Source organism: Marmota monax, unplaced genomic scaffold, assembly GCF_021218885.2.
Source record: "Marmota monax isolate L192 unplaced genomic scaffold, Marmota_monax_Labrador192_F-V1.1 WCK01_AAM20220418_F8-fsc00130, whole genome shotgun sequence".
In the NCBI taxonomy this organism is placed as follows: Eukaryota; Metazoa; Chordata; class Mammalia; order Rodentia; family Sciuridae; genus Marmota; species Marmota monax.
The window spans coordinates 1,724,608-1,741,631 of NW_026693244.1; the positions used below are offsets into that span (position 1 = coordinate 1,724,608).

The 17,024-nt window shown below is 33.7% G+C and overlaps 1 protein-coding gene across 4 annotated transcripts in view; it reads right to left on the reverse strand.

Moving 5' to 3' along the window:
• Cenpk (centromere protein K) overlaps positions 1–17,024 on the reverse strand; it is a 64,342-nt gene that overhangs the window by 47,099 nt on the left and 219 nt on the right. For 3 of the 4 annotated variants that reach the window (XM_058583070.1, XM_046456174.2, XM_046456175.2), the window contains exons 2-6: positions 14,767–14,820; positions 12,267–12,418; positions 9,727–9,783; positions 4,361–4,433; positions 2,532–2,578 (exon numbers count right to left, since the gene is read on the reverse strand). In XM_058583070.1, coding sequence (XP_058439053.1) covers positions 2,532–2,578; positions 4,361–4,433; positions 9,727–9,783; positions 12,267–12,383 — 294 coding nt within the window. In that variant the 5' untranslated portion in view covers positions 12,384–12,418; positions 14,767–14,820. The remainder of the gene's footprint in view (positions 1–2,531; positions 2,579–4,360; positions 4,434–9,726; positions 9,784–12,266; positions 12,419–14,766; positions 14,821–17,024) is intronic. The other variant, XM_058583069.1, reaches the window with a different exon arrangement.

Here is a 17,024-nt window from a genome sequence, read left to right on the forward strand (position 1 = left end):
GAATGGAAAGGATAATAAATCTCAGATAATCCATGTAGAAATCTGATTTCAAATGACATGTCAATTTAGAAAATCTTACAGAACTATAAAAAGCTACTAGAATAAAAAGATTTCTCAAGCTCACAGGATGTAAGATCAATGTAAGATCAAGATTGATCTTAGTACTTAGTAGTAATAAAAAACTGACATTTGAAAGAACCATTTAAAGAGCATCAAAAATACTAAGCATACAGTTCAGCTTGGAACCCAAGGTGCCCTTCAATAGATGAACGGATAAAGAAAATGTGGTACATATACACAATGGAATATTACACAGCCATAAAGTGAATGAAATTATGACATTTACTGGTAAATGGATGGAACTGGAGAATATTATGTTAAGTGAAATCAGCCATTCCCCAAAATACCAAACGCCATATATTTTCTCTGATATGCAGATGCTAATTCACAATAAGGTGGGGGTGGTTAGGAAAGAATAGAAATATTTTGGATTAGACAAAGGGGAATGAAGGGAAGGGATGGGGAATGGGAAAAAAGATTTTAAAATATACTAAGTGATGAATTTGACAAAAGATATGTAAGACCTATTTGTTGAAAACTACAAAAATATTGCTGAGATGCTTATTTTAAATATCACATAAATGGAGATCTGCATTCTGACTAAATATGTTAAAGATGTCAATTCTCCCCCAACTTAATTTATAATGAAGGGGGAAGTTTAATTAAAATTTCGGCAAGGTTTTTATGGGATAGAATAAAAAGCCACCTCTAAAATTTAGATTTGTTTAAATTAAACAATTTTGAAAACAACAACAAACTTAGAACACTCATACTACTTAATGTGAAATATTGTTTTTTTTGTGATGTCTTTATTAGGCTTCAGTAGGTAGCCAAGATAAAGTGGTATTGGTTTAAATACAGAAATATGGAACAAAGGAACAGAAATATCCACAGTACAGGATGAAGAACAAATGAAGTGTCAGAAATAGGTATACACATTTCTACAGTAATTCCTCCTTATACAGCTTTCCTTTTCTTTGGTATCAGTTACGTGGGATCAACTGTGGTTTGAAAATATTAAATGGAAAATTACAAAAATGAATAGCCCTTAAGTTTTAAATTGCTGCTTTGCATATTGTGATGGGTTCAGGAGCTTCTGAATGTCTGAGTACGTGAAGGTTCAAGGAGGGAGGCATAAAGAGGGTATGGAAGCTTCATGTCCCTTCCCATGTGCTGCAAAATCTGCCAGAAAAGTGGTTTCTGGTATGGAGAAATCTCCATATATTTTGGTGACCAGTGATGCTGTGTTGTACTGCATAATGAGAAAGAAAAAAAACAAAAAACACCAGTTTCTCCTCTCTACCCTTAGAAATGATGCTTCTCATTTCCATTGGAAATATCAGAAGAATCTATACTGTGCATACTTCCACCAGTATTCTGTTTAGGATTACTCAGGCACTAAGAAAACTGAGTCTTTCTCTATAGCTTCCCTCTTTTCTTTCTGAATTATCACCAAAATTATCTATAAAGGTTTCCTCATGGTGGCGTAGGCTTTTTCTAGAATACACTTAAAAATTCCTCAGCCTTTACCCCTAACCCAATTTCAAAGCAAATTCCACATTTTTGATATTTATTAGAGTACCACCCCACTTCTCAGTACCAATTTTCCGTAGTACTTTTGGGCTGCTATAACAAAATACTATAGATAGGGAAGCTAAAAAAAAAAAAGAAAGAAAGAAATTTATTTCTCACAGTTCTAAAGGCTGTAAATACAAGATTAAAATGCCATAGCTGGGTGCAATGGTGCACACCTGTAATCCCAGTGGCTTGGAAAGCTGAGGCAGGAGGACCGTGAGTTCAAAGCTAGCCTTGGCAATTTAGCGAGGCCCTAAGAAACTCAGCAAGACCCTGTCTCAAAATAAAAAAAATTAAAAAAGGGTTGGGGATGTGGCTCAGTGGTTAAGCACTCCTGGGTTCAGTCTCTGGCACCAAAAAAAAAAAAAATGCCAGCAGATCTGGTGTCTGACAAAAGACTGACTTCTTGCTCACATGGTGAAAAGAAATGTGGTTCCTTCAGCCACACAAAAGAGCATTAATCTTATTTATGAGGCTCAACCTTCAAGACCTAAATACTTCCCAAAGTTCTCACCTCCTAGTACCATTACATTGGGAATTAGATTTTAACATATGAACCGGGATGTCACAAATTTTTAATCCATAGTAGAAGAACAGATGCATGTGTGAAATCAATTAATTATGTTTAACCTTTTATTTTTATTAATCGAGTTTAAACACCTAAAAATGAGATATACAATTAAGGTTTACATATTAATCACTAATATTTGCAATAGTTCTGATATAAAAATTGACTTCAAATTCAAATTTTAAAAACTATTTAGTTCAATAAAATATAATCAAATAAAAATATGGTTTTAGGGTAATTTCATACCATTTTTCTTATGTCATGAACTAATCTAAAATATTCTGGTTATAAATTATTTAAGTTTACTACAAATTGATAAATTACTTACCTCTTCTGTTCCTAATGTTATCAGAACATCCTCTGTCAGGGGAGTTACTACAAAACCAAAACAAAATTATACATATATTTAGTTAACTCTCAAGAATTGGTTTTTTGGTGTTCAAGATAACCCATTCCTTCTGTATATTACAGAATGCTTTATGAAATATGTGAAGCATTTGTGAAATTATTTTTGTTTCCCATCTTTGTACATATAACCAATTATATATACTTTTAGATAAATGTGGAATTTTGTTTTTAGTGTTTTTCCCCCAACCCTCAAAAGCAAGTTTAATAATCTATAGTGTGTTCCTATATGTAGGCATATAATCCTAGATACACACACGCACACACACACAAATTTAGGCACACATATATTAAAAGGTTTATTATTTTTTTATCACTGCTGATTTTACAAGAATAATATCAGCTACACATGGTGGTACACACCTGTAATCTGAGCAACTCAGGAAGCTGAGGCAAGAGGACCACAAGTTTAAGGTCAGCCTCAGCAACTTAGCAACGCCCTAAACAACTTAAAGAGACCCTGTCTCAAAATAAAAAATAAAAAAGGCTGAGGATGCAGCTCAGAGGGAAAATGCCCCTGGGTTCAATCCCCAGTACCAACAAAACAAAACAAGTAAAACCGCACAAGAATAATATCGTATTACACACATTCACTCCATCTTGAATTCACTCAACAAAACTCCCATGAAAACCCCTTCCATTCATATGTTGCAGGTCTAATTCATCCTTTTACTGACTGTATAATATTCCACAGCAAGAATATACCATAACATACTGGGTGATTCTGTTGACTAAGCATGAACTTTGCACTTAAATTTTAGCTACAATAACAAGAATACAGCAAACACATTTTTTAGGTATTGGTGCTTTCATTTCTATAGAACATATTCCCAGAAATGGAATTTCACAGAATGAAATGTTCAATTTCATTTTTGGTAGAGAATATCAGACTCCTTTCTTAAAACATATCTACAAGTAATGAATTGAAAACGGCAAAAGAGAGCTGGGGATATAGCTCAGTGTCAGAGGATTTGCCTATCATGTATGCAGCCCTAGTTTCAATCCTTACGGTACTGCCACCCCCCCAAAAAATACACCCAAAACAATAAAAACAAACCAGCAAAAGACAAACTCTTCCATAAATTTTGCCAGTCAAATGAAATAGCAATGGATATTAATTCTGTAAAATTTGTGTTAAATTCATACATTAGAAAAGTCTACCTTTCCTAATCAAGTGTTATTTGAAATTTTTCAAATGATACGCTACTGAAAACTTTCAAAGGTATCTAGTTATTTCTTACCAATAACTAGGGAGCATATTTTTCAAGTATAAACAATAGCTCTGAATTGCATATTCAATGCAAGTATCCTTCAAGAATGAAGGAATAAAGACATTTTCAAGTCCTTTGACTCTCAGGTTTAGTATTCTTATTCTATTCCTTTTGATGCTGCATATTAGGTGATTTTTTATTTTTATTTTTTTTGTTATCATTATCCCTTAACACACACACCCTATCCAGGTACTACTGAATGCACAGGCTGCTCTGTTGGCCTCATACCCAGAATTACCAGTCCCATAGGCTGCCACATTGGAAGAGTTTTTAAAAAATGTTATATTCTTAGAATCTGTCATACTGTACTTGTTGAAATGATTCTTTGAATATATGTTTAAATGCTATTCTTGGCTTTCTTTCCATCTTCCTAGTATCAGGAGAATTCAGGAAATTTCAAGAAAGCCAAATGGAGCTTGTAATTCTTCTTGTGATCATTAAATTGTCTACAAAAATACAAATCTAAAAATTAAAATCTTACTTTCAGGTGTTTCTTTGTGCCACTGACTGAGTTCAGCAGTTAAACATTTCACTTGCATAATCAATAATGATAGCTAAAAAAAAAAAAAAGATATTTAATAGATATCATAGCTATTCATAGATAAAAATGTAGACCATTTTAATACTTAAATATTAGTTCCTAACATAAATAGCTAACAAAAGTAAAACTAAACTATGAACATTTAACACTATAAACATAATTCTGCTTTAAACCATGCTAATTACAGCATCTTATATGAATAATATAGTATTAAAAATGATAAATTCTGCTTCACCATTTAAACTAAAAGAATCTAAGTGCATTAAGATAATTTCCTTAAAAAAAAAAAATAAAAACTTAAAATAAAAAAATGGTCCAGGCACAGTGATGTCTACCTCTAATCCCAAATATTTGAAGTATAAGGCAGGAGGATCCCAAGTTCAAGGCCAGCATGGGCAACCTCAGTGCCTTAGCAAAGAGACTCTGTCTCAAAATAAAAAATTAAAAGGGGTAGGAATGTAAATCAGTGGTAGAGCACATGTATACCATGCCTGGCACCCTGGGTACTATTCCCAGCCCTAGTACCACAATTTTAAAAAAAGTTATTTATTGTCAACATTTTTAGATAAATTTGCCTTAAATTTTTTTTTCTTCTTAGAAAAACTACAACTACTTTTAGCTGATAGCTAAATACATATTTAAATACAATTTAAATACATAAATCAAAATAATTATAAAATAAGATTGGTCCCACAAGCCACACATAAATACCAGCTTTACTCCACAAGTTTGCAGCTTGCAAACTGTGTATTTCTTAGCCAAATATAAATCAGGGCTAATGTGGTTTTGGTAGTAGGTGATCCCCGTCATTCCAATTTGATAATCTATGTGAAAATCTGTTGACTGGTTAGACTTTAATATTTTAAAGTCCATGTATGCTTAAAGTTAGATCTCAGAGCGTTTTTAATCTTCTATTTGTAATTCCTATTGGTACCCGGACAGATTAAAAATTCACATTTCAAAAATAAAATGGATTTTACTAAAGTATTTACATCACAAAGGTACCAACTACTATCTTTTATAACCTACAGTAGCTCAAAAACCCTGCTCTGTATCATAATATTGCCTGTCAAAATACATCAGAAGAGGAGTTTTTAAAAAAGAGAGAGAGCATTAACAAAATTTTAAATCTTTTGTGTGTGTTTTAATGGTTTTAAAAAAAATTTAAATTTGTTTTATTAGTTATACATGACAGAATATACTTATGCTCCTTGATATATCATACATAGATGGGGTATAATTTCTAATTTTTCTGATTTTACATGTTGTGGAATCACATTGGTTATGCTGTCATATATGTACATAGGTAATAATATCTGTTTCATTCTGCTATTTTTCCTACCCCTTTATCCCCGCCCCTTTCCTCCCTTTACTCCCCTTAAAGGGATATAAATAGCCTATTTTAAATCTTTAACAAAGCAGAGTTTAATATTTTCCTTATAGATAATCAATTAGGAATGTGAAAAAAATTTTTGTGAAGTATCAAGTGTATAAATGTAGTTTAATATTAGTAAGAGATAATAAATTTTTAAAAAGCAGCATTAAGTTAGGTAAAACTATTATATGATGATAAGGAATCCATATCACTTCTGTTCAGCTTAAGTTGAAATATGTGAAATTATTAAAATTTATTTTTAACTCATAATAAACCGTAATTTCATGTAGTTAAACCCATACACATTGATGATACTATATTGATGAAGCATATGTTTTAGTGTACCAAAGCCCAGCAGGCAAGCATACAAATAATTTCTCAACTTGCTATAAAACTGAACAACTTTTTCTAAAAATAATAGTAATATTTCTAAAGTAATTTAATTACTAAAATTTTCTTAAAGTATCTAACTTCCTACTTTAGAAAATGGGCTTCTAATAAAATTTTGAAGATGAAAGGTATGCAGAAAAGAATTAACAAAGCAGGATTAAAACTATTTTTAGAAAGATCTCCTTATAACATTGTCCTTTGGCTGGCAATGAGAACTTGGTTAGGCTTCAAGAAAATAGTTCCTACCACCCAAAACATTCCTAAGAGAGGCTTAACATACCTAATCTGTTTATCTAAAGAATGTGGTTTATGAGAAGTTGTCTCTTCAGGTCCTTGGCCCATTTATTCATTGGGTTATTTGTTTTTTGGTGTTTGGCTTTTTGAGTTCTTTATATACTCTAGTGATTAGTGCTCTGATGGGTGAGGGGTAAAGATTTGCTCCCAAGATGTAGGCTCTCTATTCACTTCACAGATTGTATCTTTTGCTGAGAAGAAATTTTTTAGTTTGAGTCCATCCCATTTATTGATTCTTGATTTTAATTCTTGTGCCACAGGAGTCTTATTAAGGAAATTGGGGCAGGGTCTCTGATTGTATTCCCAAGTCCTTGATGTACAATCAATCAACAAATACATGAAAAAATGTTCATCATCACTAGCAATTAGAGAAATGCAAATCAAAACCACTCTAAGATTTCATCTCACTCCAGTCAGAATGGCAGCTATTATGCATACAAACAACAATAAGTGTTGGCAAGGACGTGGGGAAAAAGGTACACTCATAGACTGCTGGTGGGACTGCAAATTGGTGAGGCCAATATGGAAAGCAGTATGGAGATTTCTTGGAAAATTGGGAATGGTGCCACCATTTGACCCAGTGATTCCTCTGCTCAGTCTATACCCAAAGGACTTAAAACCAGCATACTACAGGGACACAGCCACGATCAATGTTTATAGCAGCATAATTCACAATAGCTAAACTGTGGAACCAACCTAGATGCCCTTCAATAGATGAATGGATATAAAAAAAAATGTGGCATATATACACAATGGAATATTACTCAGCAATAAAACAGATTAAAATCATGGCATTTGCAGGTAAATGGATGGAGTTAGAGAAGATAATGCTAAGTGAAGTTAGCCAATTCCAAAAAACCAAATGCCGAATGTTTTCTTTGATATAAGGAGGCTGATTCATAGTGGGATAGGGAGAGGGAGCATGGGAGAAATAGATAAACTCTAGATAGGGCAGAGGGGTGGGAGGGGAAGGGGAAGGGCATGGGGTAATTAATGATAGTGGAATGTGATGATCATTATTATCCAAAGTACAGGTATGAAGACACAAATTGGTGTGAATATACTATATATACAACCAGAGATCTGAAAAATTGTGCTCTATATATGTAATAAGAATTGTAATGTATTCCGCTGTCATATATAAATTAAAAAAAAAAAAAGAAAAAAGAAAAAACAATGTGGTTTATGCTGAACACCTGCTTTCCTTCTGTTAGTCTGGTATTTTTGTTACCTGCCAGATAGGATATGCCTATGTGACCAGCTTCCACTGAAAACTTTGGGAAGAGTTTCTAATGAGGTCCTCAGATAGACATATTGTCACAATTAGACGGAAGAATTGAACAGGTCCTGTGTGACTCTACAAGGAAAGGACTCCTGAATTGTGCCTGGTTTCCTGTGGATCTCACCTCATGTACCTTTTCCCATTGTTGATTTTACTCTGTATCCTTTCACTGTAATAGAACAAGTTCACTATATACTGAGTCCTGTGGGGGTCCTCCAAGAGAATCATCAAGCTTATGAGTGGGCTTGGGGGTGCTCAACACAACAGGATAACACATATTGTATATTCCGACACTACACATTTACAGCTACACAAGTACCCCCCTCAGACCCAGTGTTTGGCTCACTGCATGAAAATTATTTATAAGCTTGTAGGTCCTATCTCTAATGATTCTGATTTAGTGTATCTCAATTTCTACAACCTAGGAACCACATTTTCCAAGGAAGATGATGGTTTCCTTATTACGTAGTGCTTTTTCAAATGCAATATTCAGTTTATTTATCCTATGCAACACAGCTGCATACTTATAGTTAAAAAAATTTTTTTAAGTTGTAGATGGACATAATAACTTTATTTATTTTTATGTGGTGCTGAAGATCAAACCCAGTGCCTCACACTTGCTAAGCAAGTGCTCCGTCACTGAGCCATTACTCCAGGCCAACTCAAAAAGTTTCATGAACACAAAGAGGAACCCGGTTGTTTATCACTAATTCTGACATTAAGAATCTAACAAGTACTTTCAAAAGTGACAAATTAATTTTTCCCTTTATTTCTTTTTTATTTTTAATTAAGTATCATTATAATCATGGACTTTTATTTTTTATATTATTATATTCAATTAAAGTTATTATTCATTATAATATCAAATTTGGATAGCAGGAGCACCCTCAAATGAGTTCTTTTGTCTTTTGACATTTCTCTACCAGTTTGGGGGAACTTTCATTGGAATCATCTGTACATTTGATTCTATCCTTAGAATTTTTATCATTAAAATGTTTTTAATTTCTTATATGGTAAAATACATCTGTTTTTTCTTTTATACAAAACAGACTTATAGTATTAGCCAAGAAGTTTTCCCCCATTCCTGGTTTGCAAAAATATTCTCCTAGTTTTTTTTACAGATTTTTTTTTTTTTTTTTTGCTAATCCATCAGGAGTTTATATGGTATAGAAGGGAAAACAGAGGTCCCATTTTATTTTCCTCCACATGGATATCTAGTTGTATCACTATAACTCATTAACTAATTCATTCTTTTATGACAGATTTGAACTACTATATTTTTGTCACATTTTAAATTCCTTACCTGATCCACTGATCTATTCCTAAACCAATTCCACAATTCTTTGATTATTTCAACAGATCTAAATCATCTTCTAAAGCCTACGGTAAAATCAATAAAGGTTACATATAGATAGAAAAATATATTTGGCTATTTTACCTAACACGGAGTAGGACTGTCTTTGTTCTATTTTTTTTTTTTATTGTTTTAATTTTTAACAGGGTATCACAATAGCAATGAACAAGCAATTTGCTCAACTGCTAAATGAATGTATTTAAAAGACAAATAATAAAGAAAATGCTTTCTTATTTATAATAGCTTGATTCAGTGTTTGGTTTTTTTGTGTGTATGTGTGTGTGTGTGATCAGATCCAGGAGTGTTTTACCACTGAGTTAAGCTATATCCTCAGCCTTTTTCATTTTAAGACAGGGTCTCTCTAAACTGCCAAGGCTGACCGCAAACTTGCAGTCTTCTTCCCATGTCACTGGGATTACAGGTGTGCGCCACAGCACCTGGCTCCTTTTTTTAAATTTTTGATGGAATCTTGCTATTTTATTTTATTGATTAAGAATACAGGTATTAATAAAGTAATTATGTTTGAAGTAAATATAAACATATATACTTCTTTTCCAAAATACAATGAATTGTACTTACCTATTTTCAGGGAAAAAAAAAAAAGTTCATACCTGAGCATTTGAATTAGTAAGTGTCTCAGTTCCAGTAAGTGATAATTTATTCTGACACTTGATTAAAAAAGAGAAACAAGTCAGATAATATAATCCATAGATAATTTCCTTCTCCTCCCCTTTTTTAATCAGTCCAATATAATACTCCTTTAAAACAACATACAGATGTCTAACATCAGAGTTTTCATTCCTCACTTTTTAAGCAAAACAGTGAAGGAGGCAGCCAAATAGGTTCCAAAGTAAATATATCAAAAGGAAAAGGGGATACCAGACAAAAGAAAAAGAACAGAAACCAATAGCTGTGGTGACTTATAAACTACAAAGTGGAAAAGGTAGGGAGGTGGGGAGAATAAGAGAAAATACAGTAGAAAATAACAAAGTAGGTAAGAAGTTAGTTAAGATCATAAAACAAAGACTTCAGGAGACACTGTTCTTGTGCCATTAAAAAAAAAAAAAAATTCAGGGGCTAGGGTTATGGCTCAGCAGAAAAACGCTCGCCTCACATGTGCAAAGCCCTGGGTTTGATCCTCAGCACCACATAAAAATAAATAAATAAATAAAATAAAGTTATTGTGTACAACTACAAAAAATATTTTTAAAAATCTCAAACTATTAATAATAATAATAAATCTGAGAATTAAAAATGAGTAATTTAAATTTAAAATTTTATTTTTGCTTATTTCTAGTTGCAATATTTTTCTATAGAAAGTATTTTTATTTTGTTTTGTTTTGTTTGTACTGGGAATAGAACCCAGGGGCACTTTACCACTGAGCTACATCCTTATTCTTTTTTATTTATTTATTTTGAGACAGAGTCTCACTAAATAGCTGAGGTTGGCCTCAAACTTAGAATCCTTCTGCCTCAGCCTCCTGAGTAGCTGGGATTACAAGCCTGCACCACCAGGCCTTGCCTACAATTATTTTTAAGTCTAAATTTATACACTGAAAAAAAATTTTAAAAATTTTTTATACAAATTATGTAGTAGATACATTAATGATATAAGAGTTCCAAGAATTTATGTTTAAAAATTACTTTTTAAAAAAGAAATAAGAAGAGAGACCCCACAGAGCCAGGCAGAGTGGCACATGCCTATAATGGGAGGCTGAGGCAGGATAATCACTAGGTCAAAACCGGCCTCTGCAAATTAATGAGGCCCTAAGCAACTTAGCAAGACCCTCTCTCTAAATAAAATATAAAAAAGATCTAGGGATGAGGCTCAGCAGCTCAGAGCTCTTGGGTTCAATCCCTGGTACCAAAAAAAAAAAAAAAAAAAAGAGAGAGAGAGAGAGAGAGACAGACACTACTAGTAATTCACCCTACTCTGAACCTTTACTGGGAAAAGGATGCTAAAATTCTGTGGCCTCTAACATACAATATATTATTTTAAGTAGAACAGTATTTTTACCAAGATACTGTAGTATACCAAAAGCAATTCCCTCACTAAAACAGAAAATGTATAGATGCTTCAAACTCAACAATTTCTAAATGAATTCACACTTTCACTCATAATTATGTATTCTTCCCATTTCTATACTCTGTTTTAAGGAATAACCTCAAAACCAGCCAAAGGCCCAAACCATGAATCTGAAACCATCCAAGATAATTCTCTCCAATTTCACAGTGATTAACCTCCTTAATATTTCTTGAACCTATTCTATTTGTAGTAACACTATTTAGGTCTTCACTTCTGAATAGGACTAGAACCTCCTAAATGCTTTTTTTTTTTTTTTTTTGGTAGGAGGGATTGAACTCAGGGGCATTCAACCATTTAATCAAGTCCCCAGCCCTATTTTGTATTTTTTATTTAGAGACAGGGTCTCACTGAGTTGCTTAGAGCCTTACTTTTTGCCGAGGCTGGCTTTGAACTCAGGATCCTCCTTCCTCAGCCTCCCGAGTCATTGGGATTACAGGCATAACCCATCACGCCCAGCCCTCATAATAATTTTCTTACTCTGCATATCTGATCATGTCACTTCAGTGTTTATAATCCTGGCTTCCCATAGTACACACTCAACAAAATTCTTCATGTTCTTGTTCCCAGTTCCAGTCTCAGTCCACAAATCTTTCTTTGTTCTTATTTGCATTTTTCATTATATTCTCCTTAGAGTACTCTTAACTCTTCAAATTTTATACATTTTTATCTTTCTGCATTCTATGCCTGTCCTACTTTCACTGGCCAAGTCTTACCTATCCTTTAGAAATGAAATTCATGATTACTTCTTATAAAAATTATCCATGACTCCTTCAGCCTAGGTTGAGTATTCCTTCTAAGTATAGTTTTGTACTTCAATATTATGTATAGCTATTCCAAGATAATAAACCTAAGATTAGGAGTTGTCATAATTTTTCTCTTTCTATAGCTTATCTATCATAAAGCTTCATGAATGAATGCTTATAGGTCTAAAAACTATATAAATATTACCATATATAATAGTTCCGAGAAACTAGCAAAATTCTATCTTTCCAAAGTCTAATTGTTATTGAAATTGATTTAACTCTTATATTAACATATATATCACCTTTATCTCTTGAAACTTACTTCTTCCATGTCTTTCCATATTTCTTCACATTCTTTAATAAGTTCTTCTTCAGTATCTGTAACAACTTCCACATCTGTAGTACTATCGGGATCTAGATCTTGCTGACTCACTGACATGTGGATTGTGATTTTTCTTAGCCTTATAAGAAAAACTAAAATAAAATATATTTATTCATTCAACAAATATTTGAATATTTGTTACCTGACAAATACTCATCTAGTGCTAAAAATTTAGCATAGACTTGAACAGACAAAACCCTTCCTACTAAAAGGGAAACACTAATACAATACTGTTCGAGGGAATATAAATTAGTACAACCATTATGAAAAACAGTATGAACAATACTCAAAAAACTAGAACTAGAACAGCAATTCCACTAGTGAATATATATTCAAAGGATAGAAAATCAGTATTTTAAGTAGATATCTACAGCATTAGTTACAGTAGTGAAGATAATGGAGTCAACCTAGGTGTCCACCAACAGATAAATGGAAAAAGAAAATGTAGTGCATATTCACAACAGAATATTATTCATATATAAAAAAGAATGATCCTTGGATTCAATCCTCAGTACTGCAAAAAACAAAAATAAAATAAAAAAGAATAAAATTCTCTCATTTATGGAAGCAGGAATAAGGACACTATGTTATATGAAATAAGTCACATAAAGAAAGACAAATATCACATGATCTTGCTTACATGTGGAAACTAAAAATGTTGATTTCCTAGAAGTAGAGCAGAATAGTGATTTTCAGGGTTTGGGAGGGTAAGAAGGGGATAGAGAGAGGATGTTTAATGGGCACATGGGTACAGTTGCATAAGAGGGATATTTTTTAATGTTCTATAGCACAGAGCACAATAAGTATACAGATAACAATTAATTGCATATTTCAAAATAGCTAGAAGAATTATGAACATTCCAACACAAAGAGATGATAATGTTTGAGGTGATGAATATGCCAATTACAATTAGGGTACTAATATTATATACGTACACTGTATACAGGTACTAAAGTTAAGAGTTTTGTTTGTGGGAGTGGGTTGCTAGGGTTAAACTCATGGTCTCATACTGCTAAGGACTCTGCCACTGAGCTACACCCCCAATACATGTATTGAAATATCACATCATACCCTATAAACATAAACAATTATCATGTCAATTAAAAATTTTAAAAAGACCAAAAAAAAGAAAAAAACCATTACCATTTAAACTGGTAGGGAACAAAGTTACTATGAACTAAAAAAAGTCCCTCCCACATGGAGCTTAATTCTATTAAGGAAAGCAGACAATAAATTAAAAAATATACAGTATAGAATATGAAATTATTTCAAGTGTCATGGAGAAAAGCAAGGCAGAAAAAAGAATAGGGAAAGTCAGCTTAAGATAAAAGTACAAGGGGCTGGGGTTGTGGCTTAGCAGTAGAGCGCTTGCCTAGCACGCGTGAGGCACTAGGTTTGATCCTTGGCACCACATAAAAATTAAATAAAGGTGATTGTGTCCACCTACAACTAAAAAAAATATTAAAAAAAAGATAAAAGTACATGATACTCTTTTTGAGGGGAAGGCAGTACTACGAATTGAGCCCAGCTATAACTATAACTTCAAACCTTTTTTAAAATTTGAGACAGTGCCTTGCTGAGATGCTCAAGGCCTTGCCAAATTGCTGAGGCTGGCCTCTGACATGCAATCCTCCTGCCTTAGCTTCCTGAATCACTGGGATTACAGGTGTGTGGCAACACACCTGGCTCAAAATTCATTTATTTTAACGGGAGAGTCAGCAGAGTATCAAGAGCATAGATGCAGGTAGGTGAGCAGATATGCTGGTAGGAGTTTATGGAAGCTCTGTCTAAATTGTTTCTTAGTAAAATCATAACTAAGGTTACTAGCAGTGAATAAGGATGGGGAGAAAGGATTACAGATATAAGGAAAGGAAAAGAAATGTATAAAATAGATATGAGAGAATGTGTGAGGATAAGATAGTAGAATTACTGGCTAAGTGTTAAAGGCCACTGGGCTGTGTGTTTTCCTTCACAGTGAGGCAACACAGGTACAGACAGAGACAATTCAAAGAATGGCCATGAGAGTGAGTAACTAAGACAAGCTGGAGATTATAATCACTAGAGGAGAGGAGGTCAAGAAAGAGAGTCAAGTTTCTGGAAGGATCATCTATAAGGATATTCAAATCACTAAGAAATATGATAGTGTACAGCAAACGATGACAGTAAGCCAGGAGCTAATAACATTCAAGGAATGAGGAATGACACAACCTTGCTAGATGACAGCCAAAAGGAAAAGCAGCAGGCACTACAGTGTGTTGGTATGAATTTATCTTCTGACCCAGAAATTCTGTTCCTAGGAATAATCCTACAGATAGTTATGTTTGTATAAGTCTACACAAGTATGCCTATAACATTATTTGTTTAAAAAACAAAACAAAACACTATAAAGGTAAATTCTACAACCAGACTCTAAGTTTAAATCCCAGTTTTGATACTTACAAGCTGTGGGACCTTTGACAAGTCACTTAAGCTTTCTATGCCTCAGTTTCTTATCTGTAAAATTAAGATAATAAATATTACATACCCCATAGGGTTATTATGAACAATTAAATAACTAAATGTACATAAATCTCTTAGATCTGTAGCTAGCATACAAAGAGCTATATCAGTATTCGAAGATCGTAGAAATCATTTAAATAACTTGTTATATCCAAAAATGTTTACACTAAATACCCTACCTGCTCTACTTAACATACAATTTAAGCTCAAAAAACCAGTCATTAACAATTTAAAATATTTAATCAAAAAGTCAAATATTATATAAATATTTGTCTAAAACATACCTTAACTCAGAAATCAAGTGCAAATTGATTTCTCCACACTTTGTGGAATACTGATAATTAAAATACATTATCAGTATGCAAAAGTAATGCAAAACTGTGTGTGTACATGTGTGTGTATGTAAGTGGGTAGATATTCAACAAATTAGAGGGCTTAGAAATTAAACATAGTATTAGAATACAAATAAATAAAAACATTTATTCATGAGTTTGCTCTTTCTGCATTGGAAGGATACAAGGAAAAGTCAGTTGGATGCAACCTGGAAGACCGCCCTCACCCAAACCAGAAAACACTGGCACACTGATGCTGATTTCAGACCTCCAGCCTTCAGAATTGTGAGAAATGAATTTGTTGTCTATTTTTAAAAATACACACACACAAACACATTAAGGGTTTAACTTTATCCTTTTTACACATTTTGTATCCCTCAACCTATCTAAGAATAGAACAAGTCAACTTTTCGGGATCCGCAGTTAGGATTAAAGCACCTAATTTATTGAAGAACATCACTGTATTTAGGAATAATATTATGTCATACCAACTTAAATTTGTACCACTAATGGGGAAAAGATTAATATATATGAAATAAATGTAAGTGCTCATATAATTCAAAGATGTATTCATTTATTTAACAAAATGCTCTTAATGTGTACCATTGGTTAGACACTGTAACCATAGCTGTGTAGGTGAGAAAAATCTCTTTGTGGAGCTTATATTCTCATAAATGATTAAATACAAGATATAACTTCAGGTAGTTAGAAATGCCATGAAGTGGGGGTGGGGATGTAGCTCAGGGTAAAGTGCTTGCCTAGCATGCATGAGGCCCTGAGTTCAATCCCAGCACCCAAAAGAAGTGCCATGAAGTGGCAAATTATACAACACAGGCTGCAAATGCTTTCAGAATTCAGGATAGTGAAGGTTGGATAGACCTACCTAGAAGAATAAAGAAATTAGTACATAAAACCACCGAATAAATGTTAACCAGCTCTCCACCATTATCATTACAATCTTCACCCTCATTATTATTGTAATGGGCTCTGAAAGATGAGAAGCTGGAAAGGTAAAGGCCAGATTGCTGTGGAGAGGCTTTCAAGGTTTAAAAACATAAGACGGGGGCAAAAATGGGCAAGGCATATTTTTGAGACATAAATGAAAGTTATCTGATTAGAGGAGAAAGCAGAGAATAAATGATCTTTTGAGATAGGATGGGTCAAATAATGGGAGTCCTTGAAATTAATAGAAGCTTTTCAACACTGCTTACCATGAGCAGTTCCCTTCCTTAAAGAAATCTACCTTTGGTTTCTACCTGAAAGAACAAGTAAAAAAGACATTCATCTGATTTGAAATGGGCAACCACAAGGCTTTGGAAATAAGTGTGAAAATTCCTTTCATTTTTGAAGAAAAGGGGAAGTCGTTTTGACAGATTGTATTTAATGGATAAACAAAGAGATTAAGAGAGTAGATTTTAAATTGTGCTCTTTTTTTTTTGTTGTTGTTGTTGTTGTTGCTGCTGCTGTTGTTGTTTTACTAAATAAATAAATAGGGCAGCCCTGGGTTTAGTCCCCAGCACAAGCCAGAAAGAGAAAGAGAAGGCCAGCAAGGCTGAAGTTCAAAAGACCGCTAAGAGGTCAATGTCCATGTCAGGGCAGAAAGCAGGTGACAGCTCCATTCTTGGGCCACTCAGGGTTAACTTAGGTAGCAGGTTCTCTCCTCCACCCACCCATTCCGTCCTGGAAGCAACTACTAATACTCGACAACTTCTTCACTGAGTGTGAGAAGAAGTGAAAGTTCATCAGTTCCTGGCAACCCCGCCCCTCCGTCTTTTTCTGCTAACCCGCGGGGTGGTGGCGCAGGCGTTGACGCCACTGAAGAACCGCTGACTGAAGGCCCAGCTGGACGACCAGCTCCAGTTCCGG